The following is a 24,888-nucleotide window of genomic DNA, read 5'->3' as shown; positions in this document are numbered from 1 at the left end:
AAATTTTCTAAGAATAAAAACTTTTTTTTTTTTTTGTTGCTAAATATAACATAATATGGAATAAAAGATAATAATATACCATATATTATATCTAGTTGGTAATGAGATAAGTTGTCACCGCGTTTATCATATCTTATATTTGATCAACATGTGATAGGTCAAGTGGTATAATATATTATTCACTTTATTTTTTATATTACTTATTTTAAAAAATGAAATTTTTTTATTAAAATTTTAAATTATAGTTAGAAAAGAAGAAACTAAAAATATTTATAATGCTAATATATATTATTTAATAGATATAAAAAATTTTATATATTGAATAATATAATATAAAATTTTTAAATATGTTAATCATGACTATTATTAATAAATAATTATTTATTTATTTACTAAAATTTTAAGTTATTTTCATATTTTTAAATATCACAAGAGAAATTTCATATTTTTTTATAGTAAATTTTGGAATGAAATAGAATTTTTATTTTAAATAAATGTCAAATATTAAAAATTATATATATTTGGAGTTGTTATTATTCCCAATTTTATTTATAAATAAATATAATGTTTGTAAATATTGCTTGAAAGGTTGATATGCAAATTTCCATTAATTTTCAAATAACTTTTAAAATAATCAAAGGAATAAAATTTGACTAGAATTGTCCAATTTTGACCCTACAATTTAAAAATGTAATTTAATCATATCATATTTTCATGTGTTATGAAGGGTCAGAAATTGATTTTTAATTGTTGGACAACATAAATTTTAAAATTAATATAAAAAAAAAATATTTATGTACATAAATAGAAAATATCTTAGGGGTCAAAAAAAAAAAAAAAAAAGGTGTCGGATGGATGGAGGAGGCATATATTTAATTGGAACAAGTTGGAGATCAAATCACCATAAAAGCTGTCCCAACTAACATATGTACCTTCCTAACATGATTGATGACCAAATCATTCACGCCCATAATATCTTCTATCTATTTTTAATACCCTTCTCTATTAAGTATTAACATTCATCCATACTTCAAATCTTTAAAAAATTACAAAAAAATAAATGCAAATAATTGAGGATATGATTATTTATTTATTTATTTATTATTATTTTTACCCTTCAAGCCACCAATTTTTTCCTTGGATTTCACAAGTTCTCTATGAATATTGATTTTTTTTTTTTTTTTTTTACATTGATTTCATGCTTGCATAAATATTCAAAAGTTTTCATTGTAATAGTGAAATGCGACATCTTCGATATTTATATTTCAAGCTTATTTCTTCATTTAATAAACTATTTGTTGACTTTTTTTTAATAAATTTTGAATGTAAAACATTATTTTTTTTAATAAGTTTAGGACAAAGTGTCGAGACTTGAATGTGAGAGGACAAAATACAATATACGATAAAGGAGCTTAAACAATTCTTAAAAGTAATTCTCGATCGTGTTCAAGTACTCAAAAATAAAAACAATTTTGTTTGCTTATTTATTATAAAGGTATTATACGCTAATATATAAATTATATTTTTTTTCTTCTTTTTATGATGACCGAGCGACCATTCATGGTCGAGCTCTTTAGACTCTTCATGAGAATCCAAACCTCGGGATGCTAACCTCAAAGTAACTAATTTGGATATTCCATAACAGCAGAAACACTGAAGATACATTTCATAGTTTGGCATTCTTCAGCATCAAAATCCATAGAGGCAAAGCATTTAGGGTTCTTGAACATGGTCTACTTCCAAGACAAATTTATTCAATACTGATTTTAATTTTCCATAGACACCGACATATTGGAAGACTTACCATATGACACGTCCATGATAGCTTCAGCTTAGCCGGGAGGCCAGTTCATCTGTCGTCCGCCTAGAAGATGGACGTGAATGTGATAAACAGATTGGCCTGCAAAAATCATTTTTGCCTTAATATCGGGTTAAGAAAAGAAGGTAGCATTGGTTGCATCACTAGTCATTTAGTTTTTAAACCCAACATGGTATTAGAGATCTGCTTAACTAGAGACCTCGGGTTCAAGTCTTCCATTTATTTATATGTCTAACTATTTATCATCAAAAATTTGTTATTTGTCTTATTACTGTATGTGTCATCCACATGCGGGTATAGGACCGCATGTGAGGGTGTTGGTAGTTCAACAATACTCAGAAATGGAGGTGGTGGTGTAGGCAACAACAGTTGTGTCAGGTTGGTGCAGTGGCAGTGGTGGTGGAGGGGAAGATGGTGGAATGCCGGTAGAGAAGGTGGTGGTAGACATGATAGAGCTGATGAGCAGTGATGACAGTAGCAGGATAACGAATTCTAGAAATTAAAACTAAGTTCAATGGAGAGGTTTTCATGATTGTTAGCATTTGTTTTCAGAAACACGAGGCAAGAAATGGCAATGCAACCAAACTGAATTTTAGAAATTTTAGAAGTTAAATTTGAAACAAAATATCATCCAATTTCCAGATTTGATAATGGAGAAGAATACATACATGCACTGGGACCATCATTGATCACAATCCGGAATCCATCTTCAAGGCCTTCTTGTTTAGCAACGAGCTTGGCAGTATAAAGAAGGTGGCCCAGAATCACAGAGTGCCTCTCTTCAGCCTGGAAAATGAAGTCCATAAAACCACGAAAAACCATTAAAACTAGCCAAAGAGAAATTATGACGAAACACCATTTTGTAGCCAAAAATCAGCAATATTTTGACAAAATATCACGCCACAGAGGACCCTGACACAATATGTGTAGTGGAGGGAAATGTTCGGTTTTTTTCTGATTTTATTCAGATTTTCATTGCCATCTCGAGTAGTTTTTTGGGCCAACTGGTCAAAGAAGGGTCTCAAAATGAAAACAGAGAGGAGAGCTTGGGAATCAAACCCTAGCCTCCAAGGAAATATAAACTTGTAAGTAAAATTACTAACATTTTTAATATATATATATATACATATACATATAATCATTTCTTTTATATCTTGAATACTAGATAGATTATTATTTTATTATTAAAAGCGTTTTCAAATTTTTACATTATTACTAAATGTCACAAATTATATTTTACATATATTGTTTTTTTCAACAAAACAACTTCAATATGTATATTATTGCTAGTTGTTATCATTTCTTCAAGTTTTTTCTGAATATTTATATAAGTTTTGATTAATTTTCATTCCATTGATATTTTTTGTCCAAATTTCCATCCAACATTTCCATAAAATCTAACCATTGATATTTCCATAATTTCCGATATTTTAATCCTTGCTTATGTAGAAATGTGGAAAGACCAAAACTTGCTCCATTCTCAACATACAACACCTTTGTGCTTCAAAACTTTACTTCCTCAACATGGGGTTTTGGCTTATGGACTCTCACTTTTTTGGCTTTAACTTTCTCCTAGGCCAAATCTTTTCATTTGATAAGAGGATGGGCCAATACAAAAAGTGCAGAAGAGGGCACTACCAGTTTACACACAAATCATATAGGGAAACCTCAGTGGGGAAGAAGGAAAAAAGGAAAGAAAACCTGAGAAACTCTTAAAGAAGCAGAATAGAGAAGTACTCCTCTGAGCAATGATCTACAATTCAGGCTCCAATTAAGGATCGGTAAAGGCCAGAAGTAATCTCCTAAGCTGACTGCTCAAGGTTGTTGTCCACAAAAATAAGGCATGCAGAATCATTTTCTTTGGCCTCCCACCCATTCTCTTCTACACCCTCAAAAAATTCTCCTATTCTGCAGTTCCCAGGCAAATAAGAACATGGTTGCCTGCCAACCATTCCTCCTCACCCTCTCCATTGACTTACCAACTCATCATGTGGTCCATGTGAGCTTGCCAGCATATGCTTTTGAGTTTCTGGGGAAATGGGGACTTACCGACTTGCCATATGGTCCATGTGAGCTTGCCAACATATGCTTCAGAGTTTCTAGGAAACTGATAGATGATCCATGCTCTCCCCATCCTTCTAGCACATGCAAGCCTGGTTGGAGTGATTCTACCTCCTCTCATTGGCTGGACCATAGATAAGCTCTGAGCTGTTGTGCATGCAAAGAAAATATCATTTTGGTAGAAACCTCGAGTTTATTTGGCCAGAAATCCTTCCACTCCACTTCTCATCATCTTTTTACACTAGGATTTAACCAATCGTTATCCAAGTCCGCCTCCATAGGAAAACCATCATGAAAACCATAGGAAAACCATCATCCTGGACTGAGCACACCTTTCACCATCTAAATGTGGTCACTAAATACCATCATCAACTCTGACTACTAATCATGAAAATTCCACACTCCTCTTTGAAACTGAAATTCTGCCATCCAAGCCCCCTATATCCTCTGCAAGCCTGTGTAATCTTGAAAACTCTCCTTCAATGGCCCCTCCTGCCACCACCACCCGTCTTATGAGAAGGAAAGTATTGGATTCAACCAAAAACTTACTTCCATGGTCCCCACATACATCAAAATCTCTCAACTCCCTAGAATAACAGCACTGACTCTCAAACACAACCCTCCAACTACTATCCCTCTCCACAACAAACTTCCATAACCATTTGCCAAGCAAAGCCTCAGTCATCCTTTCCAAATCCCTAATAGCAAGTACAACCCCCAATTCAAGCCAATCAAACAACTCCCTCCTTGGCCTAACCCTTACAAGAGAAAACCCATCTCCAATTTCCCAAGTATTCCTAATTGAGCCTGGGATGAGTAGAATATGAAGTGCATAGGAACACTTTATGAGGAGCACCCTATTAAAAGTAACCCTAGACCCTATTGACATATAGTGCCTCCTCCAGTTGGCCAACAGTCTTCCAACGCTCTCCATAACCAGATCCACACTGCAAATGCACCCAAGGGTAAGCCCCATATGATTCAATGATAGAGACTCTCCCAGATTAAATCTTAATAGGAAGCAATATTCAGTCTCGTGAATAGCAGTTCTCTCAAAGTGCAAAGCACAATAACACTTGTGTCTGGGTGTCTTAAGTTGCCCTGTATAGAGGACAGATGAAAAAATATACTATGAAAATTATCATTTTACAGTGCCCAAACAAACAGTGTGAGATATGGAAAAAATTTACTTCTACTAGTACCATTTGCTCAAGCATGTTTCCAATAAACATTCATACTAGTCTTGAATTTCATGGTACCAAAATTCAGGATATGTTAACCTAAAGAATTAATAAATTTTGATAAATTTGCTAGAAACTAAACCATTGCTGACAACCTCTACCAGATGCTTAAACTCAATAGCAAAATGGCTTCTTTTTGGGGAGCAATTAGCGGCTCTTAGTGGTAATTTATGGGATCATTTCACTTTGCGCAAAACGAAACAAGTAACTAAATTAGTGTCCATGGAAGCGTAAGGGAAAAAAATGGCATTTACGGAGCAATACCTTAGAGAGTCCAGTTAATCCATCCTTAACTTTGGGAATAAGCAAAATGTGTGTAGGAGCTTGGGGAGCTATATCCCTAAAAGCAAGAACCTGTTGAAAAAAAAAAGATGGATGAAAGAAAAATAGCACATTCAATTCTCTTGGAAAAACTATATATTAAAACAAATGGGAAAAAAAGATCAACCAGCTTCTACAAGTTAAGAATAGAACATAAAGATGGCATGAAGAGCCTACATTACAAGTCTTCCCCCAAATCAACAAACTAGTAAAAGTCCTCCGAGCAAAACAAAGTTAACAAAGACCTTTCCCAACAACAGTAGCCACGGTATGGTTAATGGGACTGCAATTGGGTAGATATGCCATGATAAATTAAAAAAAAAAGTTCTTAAGGGAAAAAGTCATTCAAATGGGGACATAAATTGCACAATTTTTTTGAATACAAGGGTGTAAGATACATCCTACTTGGTTGTGAAGAATGTGATCAACAATTATACAGGACATTTGTACGAATTTGTTTAGTAAAACTGCATTAAAAAAACCCCCTCCGTATGACTAATAAAGGGTATATGTATGGTTAAGATTAGAGAGCACAAGAAAAAACCAGGCAACAGGAATAGATTATCTTAATAATCTTCCTGAAAATGGATGATTTCCCTGTATCCACAATGAAAAATAAGATGACACCAGAGAAAAATCCAAACCAATTCCAAATAACACTTCTCATTGTATGTGATGAATTGAAAATTCTCAAAAATTCCAGAGTAGGGACTAAAATATACATGGAAAATCCAAAAGTATGACTCTTATATGAACAGTCAATTTGACCACAGATCAAATGATGAAAAATCTCTAGTCAAAGAGTCTCAATTAGAAAGGTAGTTAGTTTGATAATACCTTGTCATCCTCATAAACAATGGTTGCTGGAATTTCCTTGTTAATGATTTTGTCAAATCTGCAAATAAACACAACATACAATGACTTTCAGACCGAAATGCTCATAAAAATATCCAAATTGAAAAACACAATCTAACACCCCTAGCAATTGAAAAGGAAAAGTAACAACTCATAAACTGGGGCATAAACATCCCAAAAATTGTTCCACTTCCAAACCAACTGAAATTCAACTCCAATTTAAGTTCAAACCCCTTGATATTCTTTTAGTTTTAAGAAAACAACATAAGTTTCACCAAATTGATTCTACTATTAAATAAGCAATCAAATAAACCCCTAAAACTGCCCTTTTCTTTTTATCCGATAAACTATTAGGAAAAGGTGAAGAAAGGGAAAGAATCTGATGGCAAAATACATGGAAAATGACATGTAATGAAAAATACTTGAAAATTCTATACACTTTCAATAGCATTCTTTATTTAAAAAGTGAACAAAGTTGGATAAAAAATATAAAAGAAATTACTAAGATCAAACTTACTTTCTATTGTCCTTTTCTTTTTGTTTCCTACCCATTTTTCTTTCACTAATCGTTCCCGACTTTCCGAGGTCCAAGTGGAGCACTAAGGCTCCATTTGGGTCTTGAAATGGATGAGAGAAAGGGAAGAAACATACCAAAATCTATCTAGAAACTAATCTTTTCTTCCACCATGTTTCAACAAGGAAAGAGAACAAAATAAATTACAAACTCTTTCCTCAAGTTTCAAAATGCATAAATTTGCCTCAAAATTTTCATCACATTTTCTTTTCCTTCCCCGTTTCCATCACTACTCCATTTTCTTTTCCCTTTTCCTTATTATTTCCCCCAGTGTGATAGATATCGGAATTAGATTTTTTTTAAAAACTGCCAAACGGACCACAAAACCATGTACACAAGAATTATCCTTGACAGTGCGTGATATTACAAAGAATGACGAGAAAATTTCCCCCAAATTGCCCCCATATTTCCAGTTCCTACAACAACCCAACAAGAGAATTTGATTTCCCATTTCCTATTTCCCATTTCCCATTTCCCATTTCCCATTTCTCATTTCCCACGACAACCAAACAAGATAATTTGGTCTCCCATTTCCCATTTTCCATTTCCTGGTTGGTCTCAATAAAATTTTCCACCATTCCTTCCCCCAAGGTCGAAAATCCACAAATTCCCCCTAAGTTTCCATCATTTTTCCCATTTCCCATACGACCAAACAACACAATTCAATTTTCCTTCAAAAATTTTCCCTTCCCCTCATCCAAAAACACCATTAGACTAATTTTCACCATTTTCTACACCCAAAAAGAGAAACCCCGTTTCCACAGCAGAATCAACAAATCAGAACCCATTAAGAAAGAAGCAAAATCAGAAACAAAACCACAATCAGAGAAGAAAACGAAATATCTAAGCAGAGTCAATAAACTTACATGGTTGGAGAATCAGAGGGAGTGGCTGCAACAGCAGCCCCCTTCTCAGAAGCCATGTAGGCAGAAGACAAGTGAGAGGCTATGACGCCAAGGCGGCTGTTTATATCACCAACCCGACTCTGATTTCTGCTCTTATTGCTGGGGTTCATGCCCTTTCCCTATTTCTTTTTAGCTTACCATCCAAGCACACGCTATTTTCAGTGGAGTTTGTCACCAATGTTTATTTGGATTATTCCTTTATTTTTTTTCCAAGAAAGTTAGGTTCTACCCATAAATTTCTTTTTTAAAAAAATGGGAAAAAAGAAGGAACAAATTTAATTTTATTGATTTGTAAAATTGAGTGTGCAACTTCTATTCTTAATTCTTCTTGAAACTTAGCTTGTGTCTACCTAAACTTGATTTGGGCTTGAAATTAGACCTTTGTATGGTCTAAACCCGGGTTTGGACCATGGTGTAGCTTGGGCTTAGGCTTGAACCATGGCAACGCTTAGGTTTGGACCTTAACTTGACTTACACCTAGACCTTATCTTGATTTGAACCTAGACTTAGACCTTAGCCTCGATCAAGCTTGGACTTAGACCTTGGCTCGAATAATGCTTTCTAGGGTGTTAATGCTTGATCTCATATTGATATGTTCTCCAACCCTTATTAGTTTGAATTCTACCAATGCTACTTGTGTTCCCAAAAAGGTAGGGAGTTTCCTTATTTATACATATGAAAATATTGGGATATATAAAAAAAGATGAATATGATATATAGATATAAATATCACTAGAAATGGTTAAAAAATAATTAGGAATAATTTAAAAGTATTTTAGAAGTGAAAGATTTTGAAAAAGTTTAAGAGAAATGAATAAAAAAAAAATTGATTTCATGTACCAAGACCTAAAAAATCAAATTATGAAAGTATGTTCGAATATAATTTTGAACACACTATTTCTTTATCTTTATTTTGAAAAAAAAAATGAGAATTCTTAAGCACAAATTTTATTTAATTAAAATATTCTGAATTACAAAAATATCATTATTAATAAATATAGTTTTATCACAAAATCAAAGGCACATAAAGTTGTACCAAAGAAGTCAGGATTCATAGAAAACTCTACAAATCCATGGAAAGGCTTGGTGGCTCCAAAGGTTAAAAAGAGTTATAATAAAAAAAAATATTTAATTAAAAAAAAATCACGTTCCTCAATTATTAGCATGTTTTTTTTTTTTTTCTAAAAGTTTAAAAACTATTTTAAAAAATAATTACCAAATAATAAATTTTTCTTGTTAACTTGTGCTAATTAAGTATGTCTATTCCATTCATAGATTCATTATTCAATGTGAAGATGGCAGTGACCTTCATGCCCATAGTGTAATGACTATGATTCTTACATTGAACAAACGTGTTCTCGTAGTCACGATCCCGGATTGATAAGTTGGGAGTCGGTCACCAAAATCAGTCTCGACCCAACCAACAACTGATCCTTTAGTAATTTCCGCTCCTTGAATCCATAAATGATAATAATGGATCGGGCTGGGTGGGGTATAAAAGGCCTTTCATTCCCAGTTGGAAAGATCTAATCGGTCCTGCTCATTCCCAGGTTGCAATTTTTTTGGCGTTTTGAGCTACTACAAACGGCAACATATCTGCCCTGAAACCCAGCAAGATACCAAGACGATACCAGACCTTTCCGATCCAAAACCCCGTTTTAGGGTTCTAGGGTTCAGATCTGCGTACCGATAAACTAGGGTTTCTAAAACAGTTTTAACTCAGAACAGAACAACACAATGAATAAACCAAACAGGTGGAACAAAGCAAAGAAATACCTAAAACTTTTTAAGTCTTATTTGATGCCTTCCAAAAGGCTCAGTTATAAACTGTTCCCTCTGTTCATCTCTTCTGTTCTGTTTCTTTTTTCGGTTTTATTTTGATTTCTTTGGGTTTTTTTCCTATGTACATGGGGGATGGGGGTGTGGGTGTGGGTGCCCAAGGCTCAACACCTCTCACAACTGAGTCAAAAAATAAGCCGAGGGGAAAATATACCAAGGACCCAAGACCAAAACTTCTCTAGTTTATATACCAACCAGGAGGCATAAACTAAACTGCCTATTCAAGGTGCCTACCTGGCTGCAATTTTTGTACACTGGGTACCCCAACTCGGGCTCACCTGTGACGGTGGAATCCAGTTTTCAGAATTCGGTGATGGTCGGAGTTTCCTGTTGACAGAAGCGTAGCTGTAATTACTGCTGGCTGTCCTCTTTCATAGCTTTCCCTTTGGCACGAAAATCATCTAAGCTACGGTACTCTTCCCTCAGCAATCTATCTAGTTCAGGGTGCTTCTTTGGAGGTTCCTTATGATCATCGTTCTTCTGGAAATGGTGAAACGCCCTGTCATGGAACAACAATCAGCAATCACAGCAGCAGAAAACATGTTGGTCAAGCTAGTTAAGAGTTGGTAGAACCATATGAGTGAGTTTCAGCTCGTTTCAGAGCAGGACAACATGCAAACCAAGCTTGTTAAGAATTCTTGATATCAATCTGGTTTTAGCTTTATAAGGCCATCCCTGCAAATGCATGCGACGGGAAACAAGGAAAACGGTGAAGCACAGGTTCTTATGTATTGTGTTTTATGTGTTTCTTGGTAGTTTGGTTACTTTTGTATATATTTGAAGTCTACATAAATAAAGGACTGAGGTACAAGGAGAAGTAAAAATTCAATCAGCAGATAAGTTCTATAGGGACGCATTCAACTCTCAATACACTAATTTCAGCAGGAAGCAAGGCCTAGCATTCTGCACACATCCATGGTTCTTGTCCATGGACAAAAACAATCTTTCTATAGGTATGCATCCCTTCTGAGGGAAATAAGAACTAAAAAAATACAGCCGAAAACAAAGAATCATCTCGTGAACCTGAGAGACACAATCCAGCTGCTGCTCTGACAAGTTCAGATCCCTCCAGAGGATTCAGAACCACTGCTCCTTAACAACACTCCAGTGCAACCTTTCTGAAGTGGTGATTCGAGCTCCATGCTCATTTCCATAGTGCACCAAAAGGAAAATGGAGCAATCATAAAAGTTTCGACTCCAGTTATAGTAATTAAATGTTTTATCCATCAATGCAACGGCATAACTTCTTTCCATCTAGAAATTCATAATGGTGTTCATAGGGTTTGTCCTAGAGAACTGACTATGAACAATGGCCTAGCTTACTCCTACATCCTCTAATTTTTATAATGTGGTGAAATCCACCTGGTCGGCGAGAAATTTATCCCAACTGCCCAGAAGCAAACACCACATGATATGTGCCCACCCCTCTCACCTACCACTACTTTAAATAAATTGCAGAAGATTGGCATGCGAACATAATTTTACAAATGGTCAATAGATCAACAAGCTGTTTACAAAGGTTTTTGACAGTGGTAGCTGTGCTAATGTTGTTTTCGAGGTTGTAGGTCAGTGAGCTGGTTGGATACAGCCACTTCCTAATCCATACAAAATAGCATGAGCAGACAACACAACCTGCAAAATTCATGAAAGGTGTTTGCTGACTTGTATGGTTGACTTTGTGCAGACTGATGTGCTTCCCTTAAAAGTATCCTATATCTTGTTTGGCTGTTATAATTTGATAGGAACGTGCAACAATACTCAATGCTTCAAGAATGGTGATCTTGAACGAAATCTCCAACAGCAAGAGACTTCCTGCCGTTAAACCTCAAAAGGACCACCAGCTCTTTCCTCCTTATGCGCATTGATTGTGAAAATGGCATCCTTTGGCCAAGCCCCTAACTTGACAGAGTAGAGCTCTTTTTGAAGGCCAGAGGATTGAAATTTTAACCTTTTAATTGGTTGGAGAAGAAATAACCTGTTTTGAAACCTAAAAACCAGGAATCCTTTATAGTTGGAAACAAAAATCCTCAATGCACTTCTAAATTTAAAAGAGTAATGCAAGTGTTTGACTTTAAAACAAAGGAGTTCTGAGATGGAATTATAACCTAAAAATGACAGAATATTTCAATTGTCTAATTTTCCAAGGATCATTTTCAGCCGTATGTCTTATCTTCACATAAAATGCAGGAATCACAATGAAGTTCAGAAAGAATGAACCTCAACTTCAGCCCTACTCAAATATGATCACCCTAGATCCAAACCATTGAAAATCCATTCAACATGAACCTAATCTAGCTTAAGATTATTTATGTCCCTTTGCTCAGCATGAACTCAATTAACTTAGATTGCCTATGTTCCCCCATTGAACATGAACCCAACCAAAGCTAAATTATTTCTGTACCAGAAGTAAATAGATGTGTAGCGGGAACAAATAGGAAACTTGAGTCTACCATAAAATATGTTAAGAAAAAGTATAAATGTGCCCAAGACAATCAAATGAACCTAAACCCAAAATCCAAAACCATAATATCCAAATATAGTAGTTAATTACAGCCTAAACCCAACCAGACCCCTATCACATAAATCCCAACACAAAATCGGGAGAGGATGACTTGGCTTGCCATCTTTTTCCGTATTGACCCCAAACTTGGTTCATGATTCTGACTTTGTACTCCAGCTGACCAAAAATCAAATGGATCCTAACTCATACACATCATGGCAAGGTGTGGCAGATTCATGGCTAAATCACCTGTTGCCATCTTATTTCTGAATTGGTTCCAAGATTCTTCTTATAGATTTTCCTTTTATCCCTATTAACCCTTTGCAATTCAAGTCTTTCACATCTCTGGCACTACAATTAAAGGCTTACAAAAAAATAATAATAAAAATAAAAAGGCATATAAATTCAATTTGGTTAACCTTAAATGCCTAGTCTTTTATATAAATATTATTCAAGATACAAGTATGCAGTTCAAAGAGCAAAACCCTTTCCTAAAAGATAGTATAACAATAGGGGAAAAAAGTAACAAAAAAACAAGACTTTCATAGAGAAGATCATGATTTTACCAGTATTTTTCGAGCCCGTAAATGTTTCCCTTATTGTAAAATTCAAGAGTTAGCCGTTCAAAATCCTCATACACTTTTTTTCTGAAACAAATCTCCAACCCGTAACTGGAAAGGGATAGAACCCAAAGGGACAAACATCAGAACCATAACCAAAGGAAAAATAATAAAGCAATTACTTGAAATGAAAAAAAAAATCAAGAGAACAAAATCAGAGAACTCGAGTTAAGTTTCCTATACCACCAAAACCCCTCATTAAGTAACCATAAGGAAACCAAAAAGCGAATGGAGAATTTTTTGATTGGTGCTTTTAATATAGCATTTTGTTTACCCATTAAAAAAAATGCAATTGGAGAACTATATGGTTTCAAACAAAACTCATTGAAGCCCTTCCAAATTCCCCAAAGCACATTGAAACTTCTCAAAACCATCCAGATTAGTATAGCTTTTCCTATGTTCGATCATATTTTTGAAGCAGATTGTGTTATTGGAGAAGGATTTCTCAACCTTCTTGGTACTTATAATTTCATAGCAATAGAGTGTTTGTTTCTGATTAAAGAGAGAATAAATATGAAGGAGAATGAGATATTCTTCAAAGAGATCATGAAGACTATGAAACAGCTACTTGATCCATGTCATCCCTCCATGCATTCCTCACTTGTTCAAATATTTTACATGATTTAATTAGTGGTTCCAAAACATTTCAAGAACAGAAAGTTTGCATGACACGACCAACTGACATCCATCCCGGAAACAAAACAATGATCTGTGATTCATCTTCTCTCCCTTGCATTTCATTCTAACTGTCCAAGAACCATTTTCAAGAAATTCTTAGTTCTGATCAGTATAAATTGAGAGAAATACCTGTAGAATCTGAAGAGGCACTCTAAGCCATAATTATATTTGAATTCTGCATCTTCCAAAGCCAATTTCCGGAACTCTTCATACATAGAACGATGGAACATATTTCTGAGGAAGTATGACCAGAACCGGTATAGTGAATTCATTTCCTGCATGCAAAGCAATGTAAAGCCCCAACCACCTATTTCAAAAATGTAAACCAAGATCTTCATGACAGTAAAAATTAATGATAGTTTACTTTTATATGAAGACCCTCACCAGAAGTTCAAATGAGCTAAAAGAAGTGAATAGTTCATTCATTATTAAAAACAAGACCACCACACATATCATAAAGATTTGAATTTTGAAAATAATAACAATCGAGGAAATAGACAAACATCATTTTATTTGTTAAGCTCTACGGCAAAACCATGTCAGGCCATTGGTAAAGAGAAGAATCTTTTTTTTTTTGTATCAGTAAAATACAAGAATATATTAAAAGCCCTAGGAAAGGGAGAAACAATGGTCAAGAGAATGATGATTAACATCTTAACATTTTTAGCATTCTTTTTAATGCACATAGATATTCTACAACATAACAAAGACTTCCATATAGGTCAAAGAGATCATGACACATCTAAAGTTTGGCTACAACAATAGATATAACTACTGCCAAGCCACTCTTGTGAATCACAAACAAATAAGAAAATGACAGATGTGCAAAGCATATTTCATTTTTCCTCAAAGAAACTACTAGAAAGAAGGTTCTCTTATGACAATGTGTGCTTCACCAGCATAACAGCTCTAAGAGGTAAGTTCTCACAAGCACAATATTTCCACTTTCACACCCAAACTATAATAAGTTTTTCTTCTCTCTCTCTCTCTCTCTCTCTTTTCCCCTTTTTGTTTCATTTCATTCATTAACAACCTCACTTTATGACATAAAAAACAACTATCCTGTAGGACTTCTCAAGATGAACAGATGAGTGGGACTTGCTTCGAGCATATAGAAAATCAAAGGATCTCAAGATTCCATCTAGAATGTCTTGGAAGGGTAGTTCATCTCTAATGAAATGAATATATTTTGTTTATGATATACACTAAAAAAAAAATCCATCCAGGATGCTCCTGGATCTAGTGTTTCACAAGAAACTGCAATTACTTTATATTATATGAAAGAAAGATATAACAAAAAGCACAAAGGATAAGAAGCCCTTCATAACCGGAAAAGGAACAAGAGAATATGTAAAAAAAAAATATAAAACTTCTCACAGCAGAAAACCTTTGAGTCACATCCAAGTACCAGAGTACTACATCTAAAGGGGTTATGATATCCTCAATGAAGTCAACTAGTAAAGAGCCTCCTTTCTTGGCCATCTTATCAACATGGTGATTTTCCAATCTATGTTTCCACAAAAAAGGGCAACAACACAACCCTCTAACATGATCCACAATCCTCCAACAAACACCACCCCCCTCTGAAAACCAAAAAGGATATTGATTGCACTCAATGTGAAATTTTAGTAAAGAAATTATCAACCCTCAATAACTAACTCAAAATCTAGTTTCGCTTGAGACAGCTCAAATAATCTCACCCCCATCAACCTGTACGAGTTCACCACGTGAGTTGGATTATCCAAGGAATTTCCAAAGAAATTGACCTTCACAATACCACCTAATAGAGGAATATCTGAGAACTCTAATTAACTTTTTAGTAATTGACATCCAGAGGTGCAAGAGAGCACATATTTTCCCATAATTCAATCACCTATATCTTTGGATAGGTAAATATCTATTATATTAATAGCACCTAACAAAAAGTGCATTTAAGTATGCATAGTGTATACAAAGCACTAAAGAATTACCTATTTTCTCTATACTCAAATATCATGACACTCATTTCCATCCAAATAACCCATTAGACCTATGCTTCCACTTCCCATTGGCTCCAGCTAAAACCTTAGAATGTCAACAAAACTATAAGATTTCATCCTCAATGGCAAAAAATATTGAGAAAATAAAAGCAATTTTCTTTGGTCAAGGTTTGGGGAGGGAAACAGAGATCATCTCATTAATTGGATCCAACTATGATAGAGGAGGAAGGAGGGTTGGGGTTGAAGAGCATTTCTTTGAGAAATAAAGTCCTTTTAGGGAAGTAGCTATGGAGGTTTCATAGGGAGAGCACTGCTCCTTGGCATAAGGTTGTCTTAAGCATCTATGTAACACATCCAAATGGTTGGGCGCAAACATTTTAGTTAGGTGGTCATATCGTTGCCCTTAGAAGGTCATTTCTTAGGTCTTCCATGATATCTCTAATCATACCCCATTATTGGTGGGACATGGGACAAAAATTCATTTTTGGGAAGACTTGTGGTGGTGGTGGGGGGGGGGGGGGGGGGGGGGGGGGGGGGGCGCATTCAAGCCTTCATAGAGTTTCATCAATTTGAAATTCCCCTATTTCATCTATCCTTGAATTTCTCACCCACTTTATTGAAATTCTAATTTTAACAAAGCCTCACTGATTCAAAGAAAGAGGATCCTTTTTTTTAATAGACCAAGGCTTGTGTTAATAAACGCTAAAAGCAGGGGACGCACCCAACCTATACAGGCAGTATACACAAAAAAACCAAACCAAGCACCAAAAAAGTAAGAAAAGAGCAAGGCTAGCCACAATAAAGAGCATCCAAAAAATTCAGATAAAAGGGATTTTCCAAATTCAAAAACTGTTGGGCCACTCTACAAGTGAACGGATAAAGAGATCACTCAAACTTTGGTTTGACAATTCTTCATCTTCGAAGATCCTTCAGTTGTGCTTTCCTCAAATACACCAAAATAGACGAATTAGAGCCAACCGCCAAATGGCCCTTTTTTTCTTCCCTAGCCCCTTGAATTTCCATTCTACAAGAAGATTTCCCATGCGGTAATGAACAATGTCCAAAGCTGCCTTGTCTTATCACAATGAATAAAAATATGATCAGTTGATTCTTCACTATTTTTACAAAAACTACATCTATTAACCATGGAACATCCCCTCCTACAGTTAATATCTTCCCCCAAACTACTTCCCAAGCAAGAAAAAAGAGTTCTAAGAGGAGCACATGATCCCCAAATCTCTTTAGCTGGGAATAATAAATTGTTCTTAGCCCTTAGAGATTATCATAAGACTTGACATTATACTTTCCCTTCCCATCAATTTCCCATAGTAAAGTATCATCCCTTTCCTGCACTTTTAACGAAGAAATATGTTCCAAAAAATGAGTCACCTCCTCTAATTCCCAATATTGGAAAGGTCTTCTAAAATGAACGTCCCAACAAGCACTTACACCCCCTTCCTTCCCTCATAAATCTACCATTGTAGCATTTTTGTGGGAAGCTAGCCTAAAAAGTGTAGGGTAAACATCTTTCAACTTAGACTCCCCAACCCAATTGTCCCACCAAAATCTTGTACGCCTACCATTTCCAATACAAATACTAGTTCTAAGAAAGAACTCTTCCCACCCTTTTCTAATGTCTTTCAAAAGGCTTAACCTATGAGAATCCCTCACCTCTCTTATGGTCCAACCCCCTCCACCTCCCCAAATTTTCCAAGAATGACTTTCCTCTAGAAACCCTCCCTTTCAAAGGGAAATCTCCATAACCATTTGCCTAACAAGGCTTGATTAAGATTCTCCAAGTGTCTTAGCCCCAACCTCCCATGCTTCTTATCATCACAAATATCTGCCCAATTTACCAAGTGAATCTTTCTCCTCTCTTCTATATCTCCCCACAAAATATCCCTTTGAATCATTTATAATCTATTTCACTTTCTTGGGAATTACAAAAAGAGACACAAAATAGATCGAGAGGTTTGAAAGAGTGCACTTAATAAGTAAAAGTCTTTCTCCTTTGGACAAGTACTCTTTTTTCCATGCAGCCAATTTCCTCTTGAATCTCTCCTCTATTGCATCCCAAACACTACAAAACTTATGAAGGGCTCCAAGGAGTAAACCTAAATAAGAAGTAGGAAGTTTCCCTACTTTACACCCAAAAAGAGCACTTGTTCTATCAACATCCTCCATGCCCCCACTGGAATAATTTCACTTTTTTGCAAATTTATTTTCAGGCCCAACACCAATTCAAAACAAGTAACAATCCTCTTCCAATATTTCAACTAATCTTCATTATCCTTGCAAAAGAGGAGAGTATCATCTACAAATAATAAGTGAGAGACTTGAGTACCTTTTCCCTCTCTACCTTCTAACTTGAAACCCCAAATGACACCTCTCTTCTCAGCCTTAGCAATTAATCTGCTAAATGCTTCCATAATCATCGCATGGCCAATGCAAGGAAAAGTGGAAATTTTATCAGCAGTCTTACTGTTAGGGGTGTTGGACTGGAAAAAGAGGAGCTTAAAGAAGGGATTGGTTCCTACTTCAAAGTTGTGTTTGAAGAACCCCAAGTGAGAAGACCTGAGGTGGTTTCAGAGTTATTTAAGAGTATTGACTCTACGGATAATGAGGGTTTGGAGGGGTCATTTTTAGAGGAGGAGGTGACCAAAGCATTGTCAAAATTGGGGGGTGACAAGGCACCAAGGCTGGATTGGTTTTCTTTGGCTTTCTGGAAGTTTTGTTGGTCTATAGTTGGTGGGGAAGCAATGCAGGTTTTCAAGGAATTCCATTCGCAAAATGCCATGGTTCACAAACTTAATGCAACATTTTTAGTCCTTATCCCAAAGAAAGGAGGGACAAGTGATGTACAGGATTTCAAGCCAATTAGTCTTATGGAGCCTTTACAAAATTCTTGCAAACGTTCTAACTAACAAGCTGAAAAGGGTGATAGGCAAAGTGGTGTCAAACAACCAAAATGCAATTGGTGGGGTAGACAAATTCTAGATGCAACCCTGGTAGCAAATGAGGCGATTGACTCATGGAAACGAAGTTCCAATGCAAGTTTAGTTTGTAAACTAGATATAGAAAAAGCTTACGATCATGTAAACTGGAGTCTGGAAGTTCCTTCTTTCGGTTTTAGAAAAGATGGGGCTTGGTCCCAAATGGAGACAGTGGATCCCCTTTTGCATTTCTACTGTGAGATTGGTTGTATTAGTTAATGGCACCCCTACAACTTTATTCTCGACCTATAGAGGACAAAGAGAGAGGATCTTGAAAAACTCATGTCCATTCTCAATATTGTTAACCTATCACCATCATCCCCAATGTGAGAGCTTGGCCTTTTTCATCTTTCGACTTATTTTGGGCCAAATTTTTTTTCGTAGCCTTACCAAATAATCAAATTTAGTTCTCTTCTCTTAAGCTAATTTCATTTGGGAATCAAAAGCTTCATCAAAGGTCAAGGCCTTAATTAGGTTAGTGGCTAACAAGAAAGTTAACACTAATGACATGCTTCAAGTGAGAAGACCTATCAAAGCCCTTATTACATATTGTTGCACTCCGTGTATAGGTACTGGGGAATCGATGGATCATTTTTTTTACACTATCGAATGACTATGGAGTCATGGCTTAAGCTTTTAAGACTAACCAACTTGGTTTGGGCTCCTCCTAAAAGTGTATGTAACATGTTGACCATTTCTTTTAAGAAGTTAAGGAGCACAAATAGGGGCAAAGTTCTATGGTGAATCACTTGTCTTACTTTGATTCGGAAGACATGGCGGAAAAGAAATGCAAGGATCTTTGAGGACAAGTGGAGGACATCTGAAACATTATGAGACCTAATCTATATCTATCCATCATTTTCGGCATCCACTACTACAACTTTCAAGGGCATTCCTCTCAACTTTATTCATCTTGATTGGATTTCGATATGTAGTTCAAAAGTGTCAAAATAGTAATGTTAAGACATTTTGATGTCTTCTAGTTCTTTTCTTTTCCTTTGCTTGGATCAAGTTTGTAATTAAGGAAGGATTTCCCATCCTTCTCAGTTTTACCATGTTAATAAAAACATTTTTGTCTCTTACATTAAAAATAAATAAATAAATAAAGGCAACAACACCACCCTAACATTCTAGACAATGTAATTAAATCAATGAATACCAACATCTCCAATGAAGATGTTACTGGTTTAAGGTCCTTAAACTACCCACGTAAACCTAACTTGACAATATATTAATAATAAGTAATAACAATAAATATTTGGAAATAAATGAATATATTCAAAAAACAATAATGGGGGCAATAAGAGGTTTATGGAGCAATCCTTCATGTGTAAGTGGGGATTTCAACATGATAAGATTTCCAGGGGAACGTAGTAGGGGCGAAGGGTTATCTTCAACAATGAGAAGATTTTCAAACATGTTAGAGGAGCTAGAGTTGTGGGACATTCCTCTGCAGGAGGGTCCATTCACTTAGAGTGGGATGAACAACCAATCCCAATCTAGGCTCAACCGGTTTTTAGTGTCAGATAATTGGGACAAACTTTTTAATGGGTCTGTGCAGGTTGTTTTACCAAAAGATCGGTCTCTGACCACTTCCCCGTTTTGTCGATGGAGGAGGCCTGAGGAGGGGCTCCTCCCCTTTCAAATTTGAGAACATATGGTTGGAGGAAGAAGGGTTCAAAGATCAGGTTAAGAATTGGTGGGTGAGCTTTAACTTTATTGGGACTTTCAGCTTTGTTTTAGATGCAAAATTAAGAGCCTTAAAAGCAGTCTTGAAGAGAAGTGTTTGGTTTCATTAAGGCTAGAAAGGGAGAAGCTCTCAGCCAAGCTGTATATTGGGATGAGAAGGAGAAAGGTTCTACCCTAAATCTAGAAGAGTCTGAAGCCAAAAAAGAGGCTAGGGAGTCTTATAAGAATTGGGTTCTGAGAGAGGAAATCTCTTGGAAACAAAAATCGAGGGAAGTGTGGTTGAAGGAGGGGGACAATAACACCAGATTCTTCTGCAGGATGGCAAATGCTCATAGTAGAAGGAACTAGTTATCCAAGGTAAAAGTGAATGGTTGCGAGTATACTGAGGAGAATGAATTAAAAGCTAGTGTGGTTGGGGCGTTTCATAATCTCTTTTCAAAAGAAGGGGGATGGCGTCCTAGTATTGAAGGGTTGTCCTTTGCGGGCTTAGTCAGTGAAGCAGAGAGGCTAAAGCTTCCTTTTTTAGAAGAAGAGGTGTTCGCTACTCTCTCAGATCTGGGCAAGGACAAAGCTCCTAGTCCAAACGGTTACACCATGGTGTTTTGGCTTTTTTGTTGGGATGTTGTAAAAGTAAGAGGTTTTAGGTTTTTTAGGGAATTCCATGAGTGCAGCGGATTTGTCAAGTCTTTGAATGCTACTTTCCTAACTCTTATTCCAAAAAAGAGAGGTGCAGAAGACCTGAAAGATTTTAGCCTAATTAGCCTTATGGGCAGTCTCTATAAGTTGCTAACCAAGGTGTTGGCCAATAGACTTAAAAAAGTAGTGGACAAAGTGATTACGGAGTCCCAAAATGCTTTTGTAGAGGGTAGACAGATTTTTAAATACAGTTTTGATTGCAAATGAGGTCGTGGACTCAAGGTTGAAAAGCAATGAAGGTGGTGTGTTGTGCAAGTTGGATATAGAGAAGGTGTATGATCATGGGAATTGGAAGTTTTTGTTTGCGGTGCTAAGAAAGATGGGCCTTGAGGAGAGATGGATTAACTAGGTAGAATGGTATATCTCTATTGAGAAATTTTCTGTTTTAGTAAATGGATCCCATCATGGTTTTTTTCAAAGTTCGAGGGGTTTGAGACAAGAAGATCCCCTCTCCCTTTATTTACTTGTGATAGCCATGGAGGTGTTTAGTTGTCCCTTCCAGAGAGCTATTAATGGGACTTCTTATCGGGTTGGTAGGTGAGGGGTAGAAGTGGTGATGGGATTTTGATATCGCACTTGTTATCTGCTTATGATACTTTGGTGTTTTGTGAGGTGTCTCAAGACTAGATGACTTATCTAAGCTGGCTTCTTATGTGGTTCGAGGCTTGTTCAGGTTTGAGAATCAATTTGGATAAAAGTGAGCTAATTCTAGTAGGCAGGGACTTGGGTCCCTTCCTTAGGTCTTCCTTTGGAGCCCCTTTCAAATTTGTGACAATTTGGGATGATGTTCAAGAGAGATTTTGAAAAAGACTAGTCATGTGGACAAGACGGTATATCTCAAAAGGAAGGAGGCTTACTTTAATTCGAAACACTTTGTCTAGCATGCCTATCTATTTCACGTCTCCATTTTGCATGCTAAGAAAAGTGAGATTAAGATTGAAGAAGATATAGAAGAATTTTCTTTGGGGTGGTGGGGCTCTAGTGCAGAAACCATATCTTGTAAGGTGGAAAACGGTTTGTTTGGAGAAAAGGAAAAGTGGTTTGGGTGTGAGAAATCTCTCTTTGATGAATATAGCCCTCTTATGCAAGTGGAGTTGGTGGTATGCCAATGAAAGGGAGGCCCTTTGGAAGCATGTCATTAGTCAAAAGTATGGTGAAGTTGATGGGGGGTGGCATTCTCACAAGGTGAGTGAGAGGATTGGTGTGGGGTTGTGGAAAGCTATTAGGAAGGAGTGGAACTATTTGAGTGGTAGGTTGGCTTTCCAAGTGGGCAATGGGCAGATAGTGAGATTCTGGATAGACAAGTTGTGTGGAGATGAGCCACTTTGTGAATCCTTCCCTTCCTTATTCACCCTTTTTTTGTCTAAGGAAGCTTAGGTGGCGAATGTTTGGAACCCTGAAGGAGAGGGAGGGGGGATGGACCCCTTTTTCTCTAGGGCCTTTAATGATAGGGAGTTAGATTTGGTGGAGCATTTGCAAAAGATTCAAGCAATTAGGGTTCACCGGGATGTGGAAGATAGAGTGATTTGAACAGCTTCAAGGTATGGGACCTTTTCAGTCAAATCTCTCTATTCTACCTTGGAGCCCAAAGATCCCCCTTGTTCTCTAGTGGTAGTATCTAGAGATTGAGCGTGTGGCTTTCTTTGCTTGGGAGGCTTCTTGGGGGAAAGTCTTAACTTTTGACCAACTTCTAAGGAGGGGGTAATTTTTGGCAAATAGGTGTTTCATTTGCCTCTCTGAAGCAAAGACGATTGATCACCTTCTTCTTCACTATGCAAAGACTTGGGTTCTTTGGAGTCTTCTTTTCTCCCTCTTTGGTGTGTCTTGGATTCTTTCTTGTTCAATGAAGGAAACTCTTCTTGGGTGGCATGGGTCGTTTGTGGGTAAAGCTCGTAAAAATGCTTGGCAAGTGGCCCCTTTATGTATATTTTGGACAATGTGGAAGGAAAGGAATTTGATAGCATTTGACAATGAGGAGTTATCGATCCAAAGATTGAAAAATTCTTTTGTATGTAACTTGTAATCTTGGTCTAAGGTGTCTATAGATATGAGCCTTATTTCTTTTATAAGTTTCATTGATTGGTTAGACTTTAAGCAAGGACAAGTGATGTTTTTTGCTTCTCTCCCTCCTCCTCTGGTTTGAGCCTTTAGGCTTTTTTGTGTACTTTTTGTATGAGGGCACTGTTTTTGGTGTCTCCTCTTTACTTTTAATACGACTTTTCTTTACCTATCAAAAAAAATATATATTCAAAAAACAATAAAAAAAAATGCAACAGGAAAGACTGAAATGTGAACACAAAGACTAGTGTCAATAACAATTCACACACCACAGAACATGCATGCTAGAGCATATATGAATTAAAGAAGGTAAGACTGATGAGGACACTTCACATGCATAACTGTGGCCATGTGCACATGTGAATCTTATTTTCATGGCAGGAAAATACTTGTCTAACTTTTTATACTGTCCTAACTTAAGAAACCAGGCTACACAGGTAACTGGGGCCATGTACACATGTGAATTTTATTTCCATCACAGAGATACTTATCTAACTGTTGTTTATTGTCCTAAGAGCCCAAGCTACGTCCAAAGCTCAAAACATCACTTGTAGGATTTATTATATGTATGGCATTCCTAATTCGACTTCCCACTTTGCAATCCCAATATATGCTTTTAATTCTTTCTAATTTTCAAACACTTAATTTGTTTGTTATCATGCCCAACTGTACTCATGATTCAAATCGATACCTTCATTCACAGTATAATAGCATATTTAATAAAATGAAAGGATGCATGCGTACAATTCAAATCACCATGCTAAAGAAGATAGATAAATAAGCTAGAAATAACCTTCAGCACAATGGGACTGTTTGGAAATCACAATTGAGAAGATACAAGTTGCAACCTTGAGAAAAGATAATCGAAACCTCAAGAAGATGAAGTAACAAGAGCACATGAATAAATGTTTGATCACCAGCCCATTGCTCAAACTGTATCATGCCGGTGCTTTATGTGCCAGGATGTGGGTTCAGATGCTTGACATCCCTTCAAGGAAACTTCTTAGCATGCATGTGCCACTTTGAGACTAAGCAGGGGGGAAAAGAAGGAATAATTTATATCCTCTCCCTCCTTGGATTTCTTTCTTACAACCCATGAGAAGACTGAACACCTCACAGGATTTTAGGAAGGAAGCCACGTATCAAGAAATAGTAATTGATTAACTATTATCATATCTTTTTACACCAATATTCAAGATCACGAATATGCTTGTTTATAAACACTAACTAGTCATAAAGATACCTGGAAAAAAAATAAATGGAAGGAGCTAAAGTCTAATATGCCATCAGAACATACAACTGAACTTCAATACTGTTGAAAAAGAATACACGAACATTGAGGAAGCAAACCAAAAATTAGTTCTAGTAACACTTGAATAGAACAAAAGAACTAAAGAATTACTGCTACACTATCATAATTTCCCATAAAAACTATTGAGAATGCTTCTATTTGTCTCAAGCTTTACAAGACTTGGCTCTGCTACTATAAAATACTTCTACTGCATGTAAAACACTATGTTCCTCAGGTGCATATTATGGTGATTTTCTTTTATTAGAACATACTATAATGATTCACTCATACATGTACAAGTTTCATGATAATCCAGATAAATGTAAAGGAGATTTATGAACCCACCTCACTGCAACCAATCCCCAATCTCTTTCGCTCGCTGAGGCAATGCTTATGAAACTTCAGGTACCTAATGAATAAGAGTACAAATGAATTTGTGAATTTACAAATTGAGTGTTCTAAGATACTTTGTTGTAAACACAACACACCTAAAACAGTTTAAGTTCCTTACTTCTGTTGCTTAAGCCCTCTTTCATCTAAAAGCTGATGACTTGGATGTTGTGGAGGGGATGGTTTCGAATTATGACCCACTGGTGGACTAGTCCCAGCGAGAATCCCACTAGCCAATTTCACAGAAGTTGTGCTGCACGCAGGAAAACAGTAATGAACCACACCAGCACCACCAAGGACCACAACATAAAAAGCTAATTATGATGCTTTGCTGCCTTATTAATATTAAATCAGAGCTTAGAAATGATAAGCAACAGTA

At 36.2% G+C, this 24,888-nt stretch overlaps 2 protein-coding genes across 4 annotated transcripts in view; both read right to left on the bottom strand.

The window, feature by feature from the left end:
• Positions 1 to 1,619: 1,619 nt before the first annotated feature.
• Positions 1,620 to 8,597, bottom strand: LOC100265718 (14 kDa zinc-binding protein). Its single transcript, XM_002270605.5, has 5 exons — positions 7,738 to 8,597; positions 6,280 to 6,337; positions 5,386 to 5,475; positions 2,488 to 2,605; positions 1,620 to 1,900 (listed from the first exon to the last, which is right to left on the bottom strand). Exons 1-5 carry the CDS (start codon positions 7,884 to 7,886, stop codon positions 1,833 to 1,835), a joined length of 483 nt encoding a protein of 160 aa, XP_002270641.1. The 5' UTR covers positions 7,887 to 8,597; the 3' UTR covers positions 1,620 to 1,832.
• Positions 8,598 to 9,549: 952 nt separating this feature from the next.
• The window catches only part of LOC100258658 (la-related protein 1A), a 28,974-nt gene continuing 13,635 nt past the window's right edge, over positions 9,550 to 24,888 (bottom strand). For 2 of the 3 annotated variants that reach the window (XM_002266673.4, XM_010654835.3), the window contains 5 exons: positions 24,631 to 24,762; positions 24,465 to 24,528; positions 13,543 to 13,688; positions 12,682 to 12,786; positions 9,550 to 10,114 (listed from right to left, as the gene is read on the bottom strand). In XM_002266673.4, coding sequence (XP_002266709.1) covers positions 9,967 to 10,114; positions 12,682 to 12,786; positions 13,543 to 13,688; positions 24,465 to 24,528; positions 24,631 to 24,762 — 595 coding nt within the window. In that variant the 3' untranslated portion in view covers positions 9,550 to 9,966. Of the gene's footprint in view, positions 10,115 to 12,681; positions 12,787 to 13,542; positions 13,689 to 23,621; positions 23,933 to 24,464; positions 24,529 to 24,630; positions 24,763 to 24,888 lie in introns of those variants that run through there. The other variant, XR_002030676.1, reaches the window with a different exon arrangement.

Source organism: Vitis vinifera, chromosome 8 (assembly GCF_030704535.1).
Source record: "Vitis vinifera cultivar Pinot Noir 40024 chromosome 8, ASM3070453v1".
NCBI lineage: Eukaryota > Viridiplantae > Streptophyta > Magnoliopsida > Vitales > Vitaceae > Vitis > Vitis vinifera.
This window is presented reverse-complemented; position numbering and strand designations above follow the sequence as displayed.

What these genes read in the sequence shown, in the direction of transcription:
- LOC100265718 (XM_002270605.5), bottom strand. Translation starts at nt 7,886, where the DNA reads ATGAACCCCAGCAATAAGAGCAGAAATCAGAGTCGGGTTGGTGATATA. An exon ending in CCCTCTGATTCTCCAACCAT is followed by an intron (nt 6,338 to 7,737) that starts GTAAGTTTATTG and finishes GTTTATTTGCAG; the next exon opens with ATTTGACAAAATCATTAACA. An exon ending in CAATGATGGTCCCAGTGCAT is followed by an intron (nt 1,901 to 2,487) that starts GTATGTATTCTT and finishes TGATTTTTGCAG; the next exon opens with GCCAATCTGTTTATCACATT.